Source organism: Scyliorhinus canicula, chromosome 11 (assembly GCF_902713615.1).
Source record: "Scyliorhinus canicula chromosome 11, sScyCan1.1, whole genome shotgun sequence".
NCBI lineage: Eukaryota > Metazoa > Chordata > Chondrichthyes > Carcharhiniformes > Scyliorhinidae > Scyliorhinus > Scyliorhinus canicula.
Window position 1 is genome coordinate 106,728,145 of NC_052156.1, and position 14,797 is coordinate 106,742,941.

The 14,797-nt window shown below is 48.9% G+C and overlaps 1 protein-coding gene across 5 annotated transcripts in view; it reads left to right on the forward strand.

Annotated features, from left to right (window-relative positions):
* Window positions 1-14,797, forward strand: part of LOC119973257 (protein diaphanous homolog 1-like) — a 238,955-nt gene that overhangs the window by 93,591 nt on the left and 130,567 nt on the right. For all 5 annotated transcript variants that reach the window (XM_038810989.1, XM_038810990.1, XM_038810988.1 and 2 more), the window contains 2 exons: window positions 7,661-7,843; window positions 11,954-12,079. In XM_038810989.1, coding sequence (XP_038666917.1) covers window positions 7,661-7,843; window positions 11,954-12,079 — 309 coding nt within the window. The remainder of the gene's footprint in view (window positions 1-7,660; window positions 7,844-11,953; window positions 12,080-14,797) is intronic.

Below are 14,797 nucleotides of genomic sequence, written 5' to 3' on the forward strand. Positions count from 1 at the left end.
GGGAGGAGGAGGCCACGGTCCTCGTGGGAAAGGTGGAGGTGCACGAGGCACTCCACCTGAGATGGCAAAACCGGCTGGAGGAGATGGATATCCGCATGAGGCGGAAAAAACCTGAGGATCCTGGGCCTGGCAGAAGGGCTGGAGGGGTCGGACCTCCCGGGGTATGTGGCAGAAATGCTGGGCTCACTGATGGGGGCAGGGGCCGTCCCTTCGCCCCTGGAACTGGAGGAGGCCTACAGAGTAATGGCCAGGAAGCCAAGAGCAAACGAACCCCCGAGGGCGGTGCTGGTTCGGTTCCAGCGATTCAGTGACCGGGAGAGGGTGCTGAGGTGGGCCAAGAGAGAGAGGAGCAGCAAATGGGAGAACTCAACGGTGAGGATCTTTCAGGACTGGAGTGCGGAGGTGGCAAAGCGGCGGGCCCGGTTCAACCGGACGAAGGCGGTGCTGCATGCCAAGAGAATCAAGATTCCGGGATGCTGCAGCCAGCGCGCTTGTGGGTGACCTATAAGGACCAGCACCACTATTTCGAGTCCCCGGAGGAGGCGTGGGCCTTTGTCCAGGAAGAAAAGCTGGACTCGAACTAGAACCAGGGGATACTTGTCGGTCGTTGCCGCTCTGGTACTTTAAGCTGGACACGTGGCTTTCTTTTGGTTGGATTCTCACTTGGCCGTATTTTTGGACCCTTTTTTTTTCTCTCTACCAGTTTTTTCTCTCTTTTTTCTGTTATTTATAATGTTATGTTGGGAGGGCGGGGTGGGGGGGGAGTGCCGGGGGTATGTGTTTCTGTGGGGTTTTTGGTTGTTTTGTATTTATCGGTGTGAGATCGGGGACGGGGGGTGGAACTGAAGATGGAGGGCGGGGAGGGGCAGGGCGAAAGCGCGGGCTTTCCTCTGGTTTCCCGCGCACGGGGCAGAGGAGGGAGGGGGGGTGGGAGTAAGGGGCGTGGTCAGCAATGGCTCCCTTCCCGCGCTGGAGCGGGGTCAAGGAGGGGTGGTAAGGGGGGGGACGTCCCCCATGCCGGGAGGAGTCGGAGTGTGGCAGGGGCAGCCGGGTCAGCGTAAACCAGCTGACTTACGGAAGTACTATGGAGGGTGCATCGCGGGCTAGGAAGGGTCCTAGCCTGGGGGGGGAGGGGGGGGGGGGGGGGGGGGGGGGAGGGGGAGGGGGAAGGGAGGGGCTACCGGGTTGCTGCTGAAAAGGCCAGGGAGGAGAAGTTGAGGACCGGAGGTGGTGGGGGGGGGGGGGGGGGGGGGGGGGCGCCATCGCCATGGGGAGCGGGTCAGAAAGGGAGGGCTGACTCGGGGCGAGCAGGTGACAGGATATGGCTAGTCGGCAGGGGAAAGGGGCGGGCTGCCCTTCGACCCGGCTGATCACTTGGAATGTGAGGGGGCTGAATGGGCCGGTCAAGAGAACGAGAGTAATCTCGCATTTGAAGGGACTGAAGGCGGATGTAGCAATGCTACAAGAGACCCATTTGAAGGTGGCGGACCAGGTCCGCCTGAGAAGGGGGTGGGTGGGACAGGTGTTCCACTCAGGACTGGACGTAAAGAACCGGGGGGTGGCGATCCTGGTAGGGAAGAGGGTGTCGTTCGTGGCGGCGGAGGTGGTGGCGGATAAAGAGGGTAGATATGTCATGGTGAAGGGTAGGCTGCAGGGGGAGAAAGTGGTGATGGTTAACGTGTATGCCCCGAATTGGGACGACGCTGGCTTCATGAGGCGCCTACTGGGCCTCATTCCGGACCTGGAGGCAGGGGGCCTGATCATGGGGGGGGACTTCAACACAGTGCTGGACCCCGTGTTGGACAGATCGAGTTCAAGGACGAGTAGGAGGCCGGCAGCGGCAGAAGTGTTAAAGGGGTTTATGGAGCAGATGGGAGGGGTGGACCCCTGGAGGTTTGGGAGGCCGAGGGCGAGGGAGTATTCCTTTTTCTCCCATGTTCACAGAGTCTATTCTAGAATTGACTTTTTTGTATTGAGCAGGGGACTGATCCCGAAAGTACGGGAAGTGGAGTACTCGGCCATAGCGGTCTCAGACCACGCGCCACACTGGGTAGATTTGGAAATGGGGGAGGTGCGAGACCAGCGTCCGCTGTGGCGCCTGGATGTGGGGTTGCTGGCGGATGAGGAGGTGTGTAAGAGGGTCCGGAAGAGCATTGAAAGATATCTGGACATTAATGACACTGGGGAGGTGCAGGTGGGGATGGTATGGGAGGCCCTGAAGGCGGTGATCCGGGGGGAGCTGATCTCCATACGGGCACATAGGGAAAGGAGGGAGAGACAGGAGAGGGAGAGGCTGGTGGGGGGAGCTTCTGGACGTGGATAGGAAATATGCGGAGGCACCAGAGGAGGGGCTGTTGGGGGAACGGCGCAGTTTGCAGGCTAAGTTTGACCTGTTGACCACCAGAAAGGCGGAGACACAGTGGAGAAGGGCGCAGGGCGCGATTTATGAGTATGGGGAGAAGGCGAGTAGGATGTTGGCGCATCAGCTCCGTAAACGGGATGCGGCTAGGGAAATTGGGGGAGTGAGGGAGAGGGGTGGGAACGTAGTGCAGAAGGGGCCAGAAGTAAATGGGGTTTTCAGAGACTTCTATAAGGAGCTGTATCGGTCAGAGCCGCCGACGAGGGGAGGGGGGATGGAGGGCTTCTTGAACAAACTGAGGTTCCCCAAGGTCCAAGAGGAGCTGGTAGAGGGGCTGGGGGCGCAGATAGGATTAGAGGAGCTAGTCAAGGGGATTGGGCATATGCAGTCGGGGAAGGCGCCGGGGCCAGACGGGTTCCCGGTGGAATTTTACAAAAAAATATGCGGATTTGGTGGGCCCTGTGCTGGTGCGAGCCTTCAACGAGGCATGGGAGGGGGGGGCTCTGCCCCCGACAATGTCGCAGGCACTGATCTCTCTGATCTTGAAGCGGGACAAGGACCCCGTGCAGTGTGGGTCATATAGGCCTATCTCGCTCCTGAATGTGGACGCCAAGCTGCTGGCAAAGATCCTGGCTACCAGGATAGAGGATTGTGTGCCAGGGGTGATACACGAGGACCAGACGGGTTTTGTGAAAGGGCGGCAGCTTAATACGAACGTGCGGAGACTGCTAAACGTCATCATGATGCCGGCAGTGGAGGGGGAGGCGGAGATAGTGGTGGCATTGGACGCGGAGAAAGCATTTGATAGGGTGGAGTGAAGTACCTGTGGGAGACGCTGGAACGGTTTGGATTTGGGGAGGGATTTATTAATGGGTGAAGCTGCTCTATTCGGCCCCGACGGCAAGTGTAGTGACGAATGGTAGGAGATCGGAGTATTTTGGGCTCCACCGGGGGACCAGACAGGGGTGCCCCTTGTCCCCCCTGCTCTTCGCACTGGCAATTGAACCGTTGGCGATGGCACTGAGGGGCTCAGGGGGGTGGAGAGGGCTGACAAGGGGCGGGGAGGAGCACCGGGTATCGCTATACGCGGACGACCTGCTGCTATACGTGGCAGACCCAGAAGGGGAATGCCGGAGGTGATGGAACTGCTAGCAGAATTCGGGGACTTTTCGGGGTACAAGCTAAACTTGGGTAAGAGTGAGGTATTTGTGATACACCCAGGGGACCAGGAAGAGGGAATCGGGAGACTCCCGTTGAAGAGAGCAGGAAAGAGTTTTAGATATTTAGGGGTGCAGGTGGCAAGGAACTGGGGGACTCTCCACAAGTTGAACTTCTCCAGGCTGGTGGAACAGATGGAGGAGGAATTTAAAAGGTGGGACATGGTGCCGCTGTCGCTGGCGGGCAGAGTGCAGTCCGTTAAAATGACGGTCCTCCCGAGGTTTTTGTTTTTGTTTCAGTGCTTGCCCATCTTCCTCCCTAGGGCCTTCTTCAAAAAGGTGACGAGCAGCATCATGAGCTACGTGTGGGCGCACGGCACCCCAAGGGCGAGGAGGGTCTTCTTGGAGCGGAGTAGGGAGAGTGGAGGGCTGGCATTACCCAACCTTTCGGGGTATTACTGGGCGGCTAATGTATCGATGGTGCGCAAGTGGATGATGGAAGGGGAGGGGGCAGCTTGGAAACGAATGGAGAGGGCGTCCTGTGGCAACATAAGCCTGGGGGCCCTAGTAACGGCGCCATGGCCGCTCCCTCCCACGAGGTACACCACGAACCCGGTGGTGGCGGCCACCCTCAAGATCTGGGGGCAGTGGAGGCGACACAGGGGGGAAGTGGGAGGTCTGATGGAGGCACCGTTAAGAGGGAACCATAGATTCATCCCGGGGAACATGGACGGGGGATTCCAGAGCTGGCACAGGGTGGGCATCAGGCAGCTGAAGGATCTGTTTGTAGATGGGAGGTTTGCGAGCCTGGGAGAGCTGGAGGAGAAATTCGGGCTCCCCCCGGGAAACATGTTTAGACATTTGCAGGTGAAGGCATTTGCCAGACGCCAGGTGGAAGGGTTTCCCTTGCTCCCCAGTAGGGGGGCGAGCGATAGGGTGCTCTCGGGGGTCTGGGTCGGAGGGGGGAGGATATCGGACATATACAAAGTAATGCAGGAGGCGGAGGAGGCATCAGTAGAGGAGCTGAAAGCCAAGTGGGAGGGGGAGCTGGGAGAGCAGATAGAGGATGGGACATGGGCTGATGCCCTGGAGAGGGTTAATTCTTCCTCCTCGTGTGCGAGGCTTAGCCTCATTCAATTTAAGGTGCTACATAGAGCCCATATGACGGGGACAAGGATGAGTCGGTTCTTTGGGGGTGAGGACAGATGTGTCAGGTGTTCGGGAAGTCCAGCGAACCATGTCCATATGTTTTGGGCATGTCCGGCACTGGAGGAGTTCTGGAAGGGGGTGGCAAGGACGGTGTCGAGGGTGGTGGGATCCAGGGTCAAACCAGGATGGGGACTAGCGATCTTTGGGGTTGGGGTGGAGCTGGGGGTACAGGAGGCGAGAGAGGCCGGAGTACTGGCCTTTGCGTCCCTAGTTGCGCGAAGAAGGATACTAATACAGTGGAAGGACGCGAGGCCTCCAAGCGTGGAAACTTGGATTAATGACATGGCAAGCTTTATTCAGTTGGAAAGGGTCAAATTCGCCCTGAGAGGGTCGGTATAAGGGTTCTTCAGGCGGTGGCAGCCTTTCCTCGACTTTTTGGCTCAAAGATAGGGTACAGAGGTCGCAGCAGCAGCAACCCGGGGGTGGGGGGGGGGGGGGGTGGCAACAACGGGGGTGGTGGGTTATTTACGGTTGTAATGCGGGCAAATTTGTTCGCAGTTCATGTTTGATGTTGATTGTTGCTTTGTTTGTTTTTGGGGAGGGGGGAGGGGGGGAGGGACAACGCGCACGCGAGTTCGGGCGGGGGGGGGGAATTTGTTAAGAGGGAATATTTTGTAATATTCTATAGTTAGTTGGGGTAAATATTTTCATGTAAAAAAAAAATTTCAATAAAAATTATTTTATAAAAAAAAACATCTTGCAACATGAGGAGACATTAGGTCACATGACCCAATGCTGGGCTCAGAGAGGTAGTTTTTTTAAAAAGCGTCTTAATTCAGGAAGGTGAGGTAGAAGGGAAGAGAGGTTTATTGATGGATTTTAGAACATATGGCCTCGGCATCTGAAGGCTAATGGCAGAGCGATTAAAATCAGAGATGCTCAGGAAGCCAGTATTTGAGGGGCACAGATATCCCGGAGTGTTGTGGGGCTTGAGGAGATTACAGAAATAGGGAGGAGCAACATCAATACAATATCAAAAGGAAAAAGAAAACTTGCATTTACATAGAACCCTTCTGTAATAACCCCGCCAAGACTAGTCTTCCAGCACCAAACCCTTTAATTAAATAAACAAATAAAGCCACTGTCATGCTTACAGCACACACATCTAAGCCCAGTGACCTATCACATACTGGCCTGGGTTGGAGCAGCATGTTTAAGCTCCCGCTGTACACTCCCTATTGGGCGAGCCTCAGCCCACTTAATAGGGGAATTTGTGTTCCACGAAGCCCACGGGAAGATCTATTGACGATCCCCTGTGTCCTTCGTGCCCACCATGACACCTTCCTTAATGCGTGACATCCTGAAGTGTTTCACTATGTCCAACTACTGTTGAAGTGTGAGTGGCTCTTGTACTGTAATAATAATAATCGTTATTAGTGTCACAAGTAAGCTTACCTTAACACTGCAATGAAGTTACTGTGAAAAGCCCCTAGTCGCCACACTCTGACACCTGTTCGTGTACACTGAGGCAGAAATCAGAATGTCCAATTCACCTAACAAGCACGTCTTTGGACTGTGGGAGGAAACTGGCGCACCCGGAGGAAACCCACGCGGATACGAGGAGAATGTGCCGAATCCGCACAGACAGTGACCCAAGCCGGGAATCGGACCTGGGACCCTGACGCTGTGAAGCAATAGTGCTAACCACTGGGGCAGCATGGTGGCGCAGTGGTTAGCACTGCTGCCTCATAGCACCGAGGTCCCAGGTTCGATCCTGGCCCTGGGTCACTGTCCGTCTGAAGGTTGTACATTCTTCCTGTGTTTGCGTGGGTTTCGCTCCCACAACCCAAGGATGTGCAGAGTAGGTGAATTGGCCACGCAAAAGTGCCCCTTAATTGGAAAATATCAATTGGGTCCTCTAAATTTAGAAAAAAACAACAGTGCTAACCACTGTGCTACCATGCTGCCCAATCGCATAGGACACGTGAGAAAGAGGAGGAGGGAGAAGGCCAAGCGTTCAACCTTAATTTACCTGTGAGGTTAGATTAAAGTTGGGGTTCAGCGATAACTGCAGGCAGTTCAGCAAACTGGGCTGCTGTTGGGGTATTCTTAAAAAAAGGAAGTAATATTGATTATGTGATGAGTGTGCCAAGTTTTGCGCTTATCGAGGAGCGGGGTATACTGCTGGCGAAATGGAGTATTTTCAATCTTTCTCTCTCTGCGTCAGTATTTCTTTCTCACTACACAATTCTGGGTTCAGATGGCAGTGATGGACTGTCTGAGATTCTCCCTCATGGTTTATGACACAAACATAACAATAGGCGATTGGATAACAGGGGCCCTTGGGGCCCATTCATTACTCATGCAGTAATCACTCTGAATTCAAATCATTCATGTAGAGTTTTTTAGGATTCATTTGCAAGATGTAATCATGCAATGCCACCATTAAATTAGTCCAAATTCCAGCCCTTGGCAATCTGGGCCAGCATTTCTATCACGTTTTACCCTCCACTTGTTTAAAGATGCAGGCATTTTATACATCAGTGCAACTTTTGAAATGCAGGTCACTCTTGTGGAATGGACTTTGAAACCCACTCATTATAAAGAGGCAAATTTATTTTTTAAAAACACTGAATGGACACTGATTGCCCTATCCCCGTGACCTCATCTAACCTGCACATCTTTGGACACTAAGGGGCAATTTACATGGCAATTCCACCAAACCTGCCCCTCTATGGACTGTGGGAGGAAACCAGAGCACTCACAGGAAACCCACACAGACACGGGGTAAACGGGCAAACTCCACACAGACAGTGATCCAAGGCCATAATTGAACTGCCAGGTCCCTGATACTGTGAGGCAGCAGTGCTAACTACTTTGCCACCGTGTCATCCTTAATTGTCTTCATTAAAATGCGACTACAATTTTTCCAGAGCCTAAGGGTTTATCATCAGGGACCAGCTTTGCCCAATTACTGTGTACGTTTTGTTTTCAGGACATGATCTGCATGAGAGAGAAGGCTGCAGAAGCGGATGCTATGATTCAGGAACTGGAACAGAAGCTGAGAAATCCACAAGATGATGGTGGCGCCCTAAAGATGATCCAGAAAATCCGGGAAGGGAATGAAGCTGAGATGAGGCAATACCAGCGCCAAACCGAACAGGCCTACAATCAAAACGTAAGCTGTAATTCATGTCATTAAAGTACAGGAGGAGACCATTCAGCCCATATCGTGCCTGTGGCAGCCCTTTGTAAGAGTCCTCTAATTAGCCCCACTCCCCTCCTCGGTCCCCATTTTTCTCGTGTTCAAATATTTATCTTCCTGACCGTGGAAACTGGTTCCCTCATCCTCTCCATCAAAACCCACCATAGTTTTGTCCGCCTGGATTAAATCTTCTCTTCTTAAAAAAATAAGTTTAGAGCACCCAATTCTTTTTTTTTAACCCAATTAGGGGCAATTTAGCGTGGCCAATCCACCAACTCTGCACATCTTTGGGTTTTGGGGGTGAATCCCGCGCAGACACGGGAAGAATGTGCAAACTCCTCACAGATAGTGATCCGGGGCTGGGATGGAACCGGAGTCCTCAGCGCCGTGAGGCAGCAGTGCTAACTACTGCTCCACCGTGCCGTCCTGATTAAATCTTCTCTTAAACTCCTCTGCATGAATGAGAACCAGCACAGCTCCTCCAGTTTCTCCACATAACTAACGCTCCTCATTCTCTGTATCATTCTAATCAATCTTTTCTCGAAAACCTTGATACCTAACCCTGTGGTGCCTAAATTCCTTTGTTCTGTGTGTTAGTCCTACTGTTAAACAGACAGACAGAAGACTCCTGAATCACTTTGGATTTTATAGATTTTATCAGATATGGACTGAACCCAAGAGTTACCATTAAAAAAAACAATCGCTGAAAACCCATTGAATTATGATCAATGTGGGTGATCTGGATACCTGAATAATAGATTTTTAATCAGTTTTTCTGAGAACTATAAATGAACATTTTATACTTCAGTGCAACTTTTGAAATGCAGGTCACTCTTGTGGAATGGACTTTGAAACCCACTCATTATAAAGAGCCAAATTTATTTTTTAAAAACACTGAATGGACACTGAATACCCTATTCCCGTGACCTCATCTCACCTGCACATCTTTGGACACTGAGGGGAAATTTACAATTCCACCAAACCTGCAACTCTATGGACTGTGGGAGGAAACCAGAGCACTCGGAGGAAACCCACGCAGACACAGGCTAAACGGGCATACTCCACACAGACAGTGACCTAAGGCCATAATTGAACCCGCCAGGTCCCTGATACTGTGAGGCAGCAGTGCTAACTACTTTGCCACCGTGTCATCCTTAATTGTCTTCATTAAAATGACTCAATTCAAACGGCTCCATGTCAATTGTGTGAATTATTACTCAGACCCTAAGACAACAATGAATCAACAGTGAAATCAACATTAGGAAATCTTCCATACAAATATATGCCGTTAAATTGGTTAAACAAAGATATTTAAGTACAGTTGATTTTTCAAAGATAACAAAGTGTGTTCATTCCATGGAATCCCAACTGTGTGTAGGGAGGCCATATGGCCCAGCAGGTCTGAAATAACTCTCAGAAAAAGCACCCTACCTAGGCACACTCTCCTGTCCTATCCCCGTAACCTCATCTAACCTGCACATCTTTGGACACTAAGGGGCAATTTACATGGCAATTCCACCAAACCTGCCCCTCTATGGACTGTGGGAGGAAGCCAGAGCACTCACAGGAAACCCACGCAGACACGGGGTAAACGGCCAAACTCCACACAGACAGTGACCAAAGGCCATAATTGAACCCGCCAGGTCCCTGGTACTGTGAGGCAGCAGTGCTAACTATTTTGTCACCGTGTCATCCTTAATTGTCTAAATTAAAATGCGACTACAATTTTTCCAGAGCCTAAGGGTCCACATACTTCATGAACATTTTATTGTCTTTAAACGGGTATTCCATTCACCCGTTCCTCTTTACAATTCCTCTTTACAATTTTGTTTTCCATTTACTTCAATTTGGGAGAGGTATGTAACAGGCAGCTGATCCAATATCACCTGCTTTACCATACTGCCCTCAGTCCAATTTCCACATTTACTCCCAACTTTATTGAGTTTAATTTGAATTTACTGCGACCCTCTTATTCACATTGATTGGCTGTATCATGTAGTCATTTTTCAGATCTACCTTTCCATCAGAAGCAACACGGGATTTAGATCTGGGTTACGTAAATTAATCATTTGCATAATTTGAAGGTGACCATATTTCCCTAGATTTGCAGAAATTATTTCATAAGAATCTTGTAGATGGTACACATGGCTGCTACTGTGCATCAGTGGTGGAGGGAATGAATGTTTAAGGTGATGGGTGGGGTGCCAATCAAACTGGCTGCTTTGTCCTGCAAGGTGTCAGGTTCGTGTGTGTTGTTGGAGCTGCACTTATCCAGGCAAGTGGAGTGCATTCCATCACAGTCCTGACTTGTGCCTTTTGGTTTGTGGACAGGCTTTGGAGGGTCAGTAGATGAGTCATTTGTTGCAGGACTCCCAGCCTCTGACCTGCTCTTGTAGTCACAGCATTGATATGGCTAGTCGAGTTCTGTTTCTGCTTAATGGTAACCCCTAGGATGGTGATAGTGGAGGATTCTGCAATGATAATGCCAAGGAGCGATGGTTAGATTCTCTCTTGTTGAAGATGGAATGACCTGGCCGATTAGGCCATTTACTTCGAAATATCGCATCACAAGAATGACAAGGCTGAGGCTCGGTGTTGGAACCTGAATTCATCCGGATGTGAATTGGTTGGCAGACAGAGAACAGAGAGTAGGAATACGTGGATATTTTTCAGATTGGCAGATAATGATTAATGGGGTCCCGCACGAATCAGTACTTGGGCCCCAGCTATACACAATATATACCGATGATTTGGATGAGGGAACCAAATGTAATATTTCCAAATTTGTTGATGACACAAAACTTGGTGGGAATATGAGTGGTGAGGAGTATGTCAAGAGGCTTCAAGGTGATTTAACTAGTTGAGTGAGTGTGCAAATTGATGGCATATGCAGTATAATTTGAATAACGTGAAGTTATACACTTTGATGTGAAAAGTGAATATTATTTAAATAGTGGTAGATAGGGAAATATTGATGTAGAAAGGGACCTGGGTGTCCTTGTACACCAATCATTAAAAGCAGGCATTTAGGAAGGAAAATGGTATGTTGGCCTTCATTGCAAGAGGAACTAAGCAAGGATGTCTTACTGCAGCTATACAGGACCTTGGTTAGACCACATCTGGAGTATTCTGCACAGTTTTGGTTTCCTTCCCTAAGAAAAGATATACTTGCCATCGACACACTGCAGCAAAGGTACACCAGACTGATTCATGGGGTGACAGGACTATTTTATGAGGAGAGATTAGACCCACTAGGCTTGTATTCACTGGAGTTTAGAAGAATGAGAGGGTGTCTCATTAAAGTGTATAAAATTCTGACAGGGCTGGACAGATTGGATGCGGGAATGTGTTTCCTCTGGCTGGGGATCTAGAACACGGCGTCTCAGTATCAGGATACAGGGTAGGCCATTAGGACTGAGATGAATCTGTGGAATTCTCTAGCACAGAGGCTGAATGTATTTAAGAAAGTAATAGGTTTGTAGGCATTGATGGCATCAAGGGGTTGGGGAGAGACTGGAGTATGGCATTGAGATGGAGATCAGCCGCTTAGAACGGCAAGCGGGTTCAACCGGCCTATCCCTGCTCCTATTTTCCACGTTTCTATATGCCAGCTTCCTGACCTTGCTTTGAAAATTTCACGCCTGGTCTTTCGCCTTTTATCCTTTGGAATATTTTGCATTTGAGCATGCAGACCCAGCCTCAATTTAATGTCTCTTTCAAAAGACGGCATCTCTAGACATTGCAGCACTCCCTCAGGATGGGATGGTGTGTCAGCCTAGATTGTGTTTCTGCAGAGCAGGTTTGAACCCGGAACCTCCTGTTGCAGAAGTGAGCATATGACCAACTGAGCCAATGTGACCAGAAAATATTTCATCAGCAATCCCGTACCAGCCTCCCCGAACAGGTGCCGGAATGTGGCGGCTAGGGGCTTTTCACAGTAACTTCATTGAAGCCTACCTGTGACAATAAGCGATTTTCATTTCATTTTCATAACTGCCACAGTTGCAAGCTTGCTAAAGATTATTACTGCTGTGATAATGCGGTTTTAAGTTTCTGACCCCTGTGTGTTCATGTTTATCTTAGATCATGGATCTAACCATGTGCCTGAATAAAGAACGCATCCAGTTGGAACAAGTACAGGAGGAAAACCAGTGCCTTCGTCAGCATATTAATAACCTTTCAACGGAGATTAAAATGCTGCAAACCAAGGTTAGTGCGATGCTGAGGCAGTTAACCAAGTGTATCAGACTGGATCTTCATAACACAAGAACATGAGGAACAGGAAAAGGTCATTTAGCCCATCAGACCTGTTCTGTCATTCAGTTAAAATCATTGGAGCCATAGGTTGGTAGGAGAAAAGGTGGCTGAACAATGGGCTTCCTTCAAAGAAGAGAGAGTTTGTGTGTGGTCAACACAAATTCCCTCGGAAGGGAAAGCTCGGGCAGACAAATCCACTGCTCCCTGGGTGACAAAAGAGGTAGAGATTAAGAAAAAGTGTGCATACGACAAGTGACAGGTAGAAAATACAATTGAGAACCAGACTGAATACAGGACGTTATGGGGAGGTGAAAAATTAAATAAGAGAAGCAGAGAGTGAATGAAAGGAGAGTGGCAGCTAACATAAAAGAGAAACCCAAAATCTTCTACAGGCATATAATAGTAAACGGACGAATAGGGCTGATTAGTGACCATATAGTGACAGGCATATAATAGTAAACGGACGAATAGGGCGGATTAGTTCCCGTACCAGCCTCCCCGGACAGGTGCCGGAATGTGGCGACTAGGGGCTTTTCACAGTAACTTCATTGAAGCCTACTCGTGACAATAAGCGATTTTCATTTTCATAAAGGGGATTTACGCATGGACACAAAAGGCATAAGTGAGATATTAAATTAATACTTTGCACCTGTCTTCACCAACACCGTCCAGCCCCTGATGAAAAAGGAGGTAATTGAGACACTGGAACTGTTTAAAATTGATAAGGGGTATTGGATTGGCTGTCTACTTAAATTTGATAAAACACCAGGACTGGATGAGATGCATCCCAGGATATTGAGGGCAGTGAGAATGGAAATAGCAGAGGCACTGGCCTTAATTTCTTTTAGTCTTCCTCAGGTGTGATGGGGTGAGGACTGGAGATTTGCAGATGTTAACACCCTTGTTCAAAAAAGGGTGTAGACAAGTCCAGCAACTACAGATGGTCAGTTTAATATCTAGGGGAAACCTCTAAAAACAATAGTCTTGGACAAAATGAATAGTCACATGGACAAATGTGGATGAATTAAGGAAAGTCAGCATGGAGCTCTTAAGGGAAAAATTGTATTTAACTATCTTGCTGGAGTTTTTTTGAAGCAGTAATAGACAGAGTTGATGTGGACAATGTAGGATTATGGGGTACATGGACTTCCAAAAGGTATTTAATACAGTGCCACATAACAGACTTGTGGACAAAGTTACAACTCGTGGAAATAAAGGGACAGTACTGTAGCAACTTGGATATGAAATTCGCTGAGTGACAAGAAACAGAGCGATGGTTAATGGATATTTCACAGAGGAAGGTTTGTAGTGGCGTTGCCCAGGGATCAGTATTGGGACCCTTGCTTTTCCTCATGGCCTAGACTTTGGTGTACAGAGCAGAATTTCAAAGTTTGCTGATGATATGAAATTTAGAGGCATTGTGAACTGTGAGGAGAATAGCGTAGAACTTCAAAAGGACAGACAGGTAGCTGGAATGGGTGGACAGGTGGCAGATGAAGGTCAATGTGGAGAAATGTAAAGAGATTAATTTCCATAGGAAGAACATGGGAAACAATATAAAATAAAGGGTACATTTCTAACGGGGGTGCAGGAGCAGAGGGACCTGGGTGCATATGTGCAAAAGTAATTGAAGGTGACAGGATAGGTTGAAAGAGGGGTTAAAATATACAGATTCCTAGACATTACTGTATTAATAGGGGCATCGAGTACAAGAGCAAGAAGGTTATGTTGAACTTGTATAAGAAATTAGTTAGGGCTCAGCTGGATAATTGTGTCCAGTTCTGGACACCACACTTTAGAAAGGATATGAAGGTATTGGAGAGGGAGCAGGAAAAAAAGCTGTTTTCCTAGGAGTAAAGAAGGCTGGGAGGAGATTTGAGATATTCAAACTCACAAGGATTCTGGACAGCGTAGATTGGGTGAAACCATTCCCGCTTGTCACAGGATTGAGAAGGGCGACACGGAGATGCAGTGGTTAGCACTGCTGCATCATGGCGTCGAGACCCGGGTTCAATCCCGGCCCTGGGTCACAGTCCATGTGAAGTTTGCACATTCGCCCCGTGCCTGCGTGGGTCTCACCCCCAGAACCCAAAGATGTGCAGGGTAGGTGGACTGGCCACACTAAGTTCATCCTTAATTGGAAAAAAAAATTTGGGTACTTTAAAAAAAAATTTAAATTGAAGGATTGCGTAAGAGCGGGCACAGATTTAAAGTAATTGGACAAAGCAGCAACGAGATATGAGAGAAAGCTTTTTCATTCAGCAAGTGGTTAGGATCTGGAATGCAGTGCCTTCTGGAGGCAAATGCAATCGAAGCATTCAAAAGGGAATTAGACTATTCACTGAAATGGAAGAATGTGTCGGGTTGCAGGCAGAAGGTGGAAGATTGGCACTACACAAATTGTTTATTCAGAGTGTTTTTGCCTGTTGTGGTGTACTTTTAGGGAGCATATCCTACTGTCCAGCACTATCTACCATGCGACAGGAGGTGATGTATAATTCCATGTACTCTGTGGGCAGAATAGAGGAACAGTCTAACAGTCAGGCATGTCTAAATCACCTCCCAGTTACCATTTACTATATATATAATCTTGTATTCAAATAAAGAACCTATATTATTGCTTTACCAGTCCTTGTTATATGATTGGCATGTGTGGGTCAGTTGGCTGGA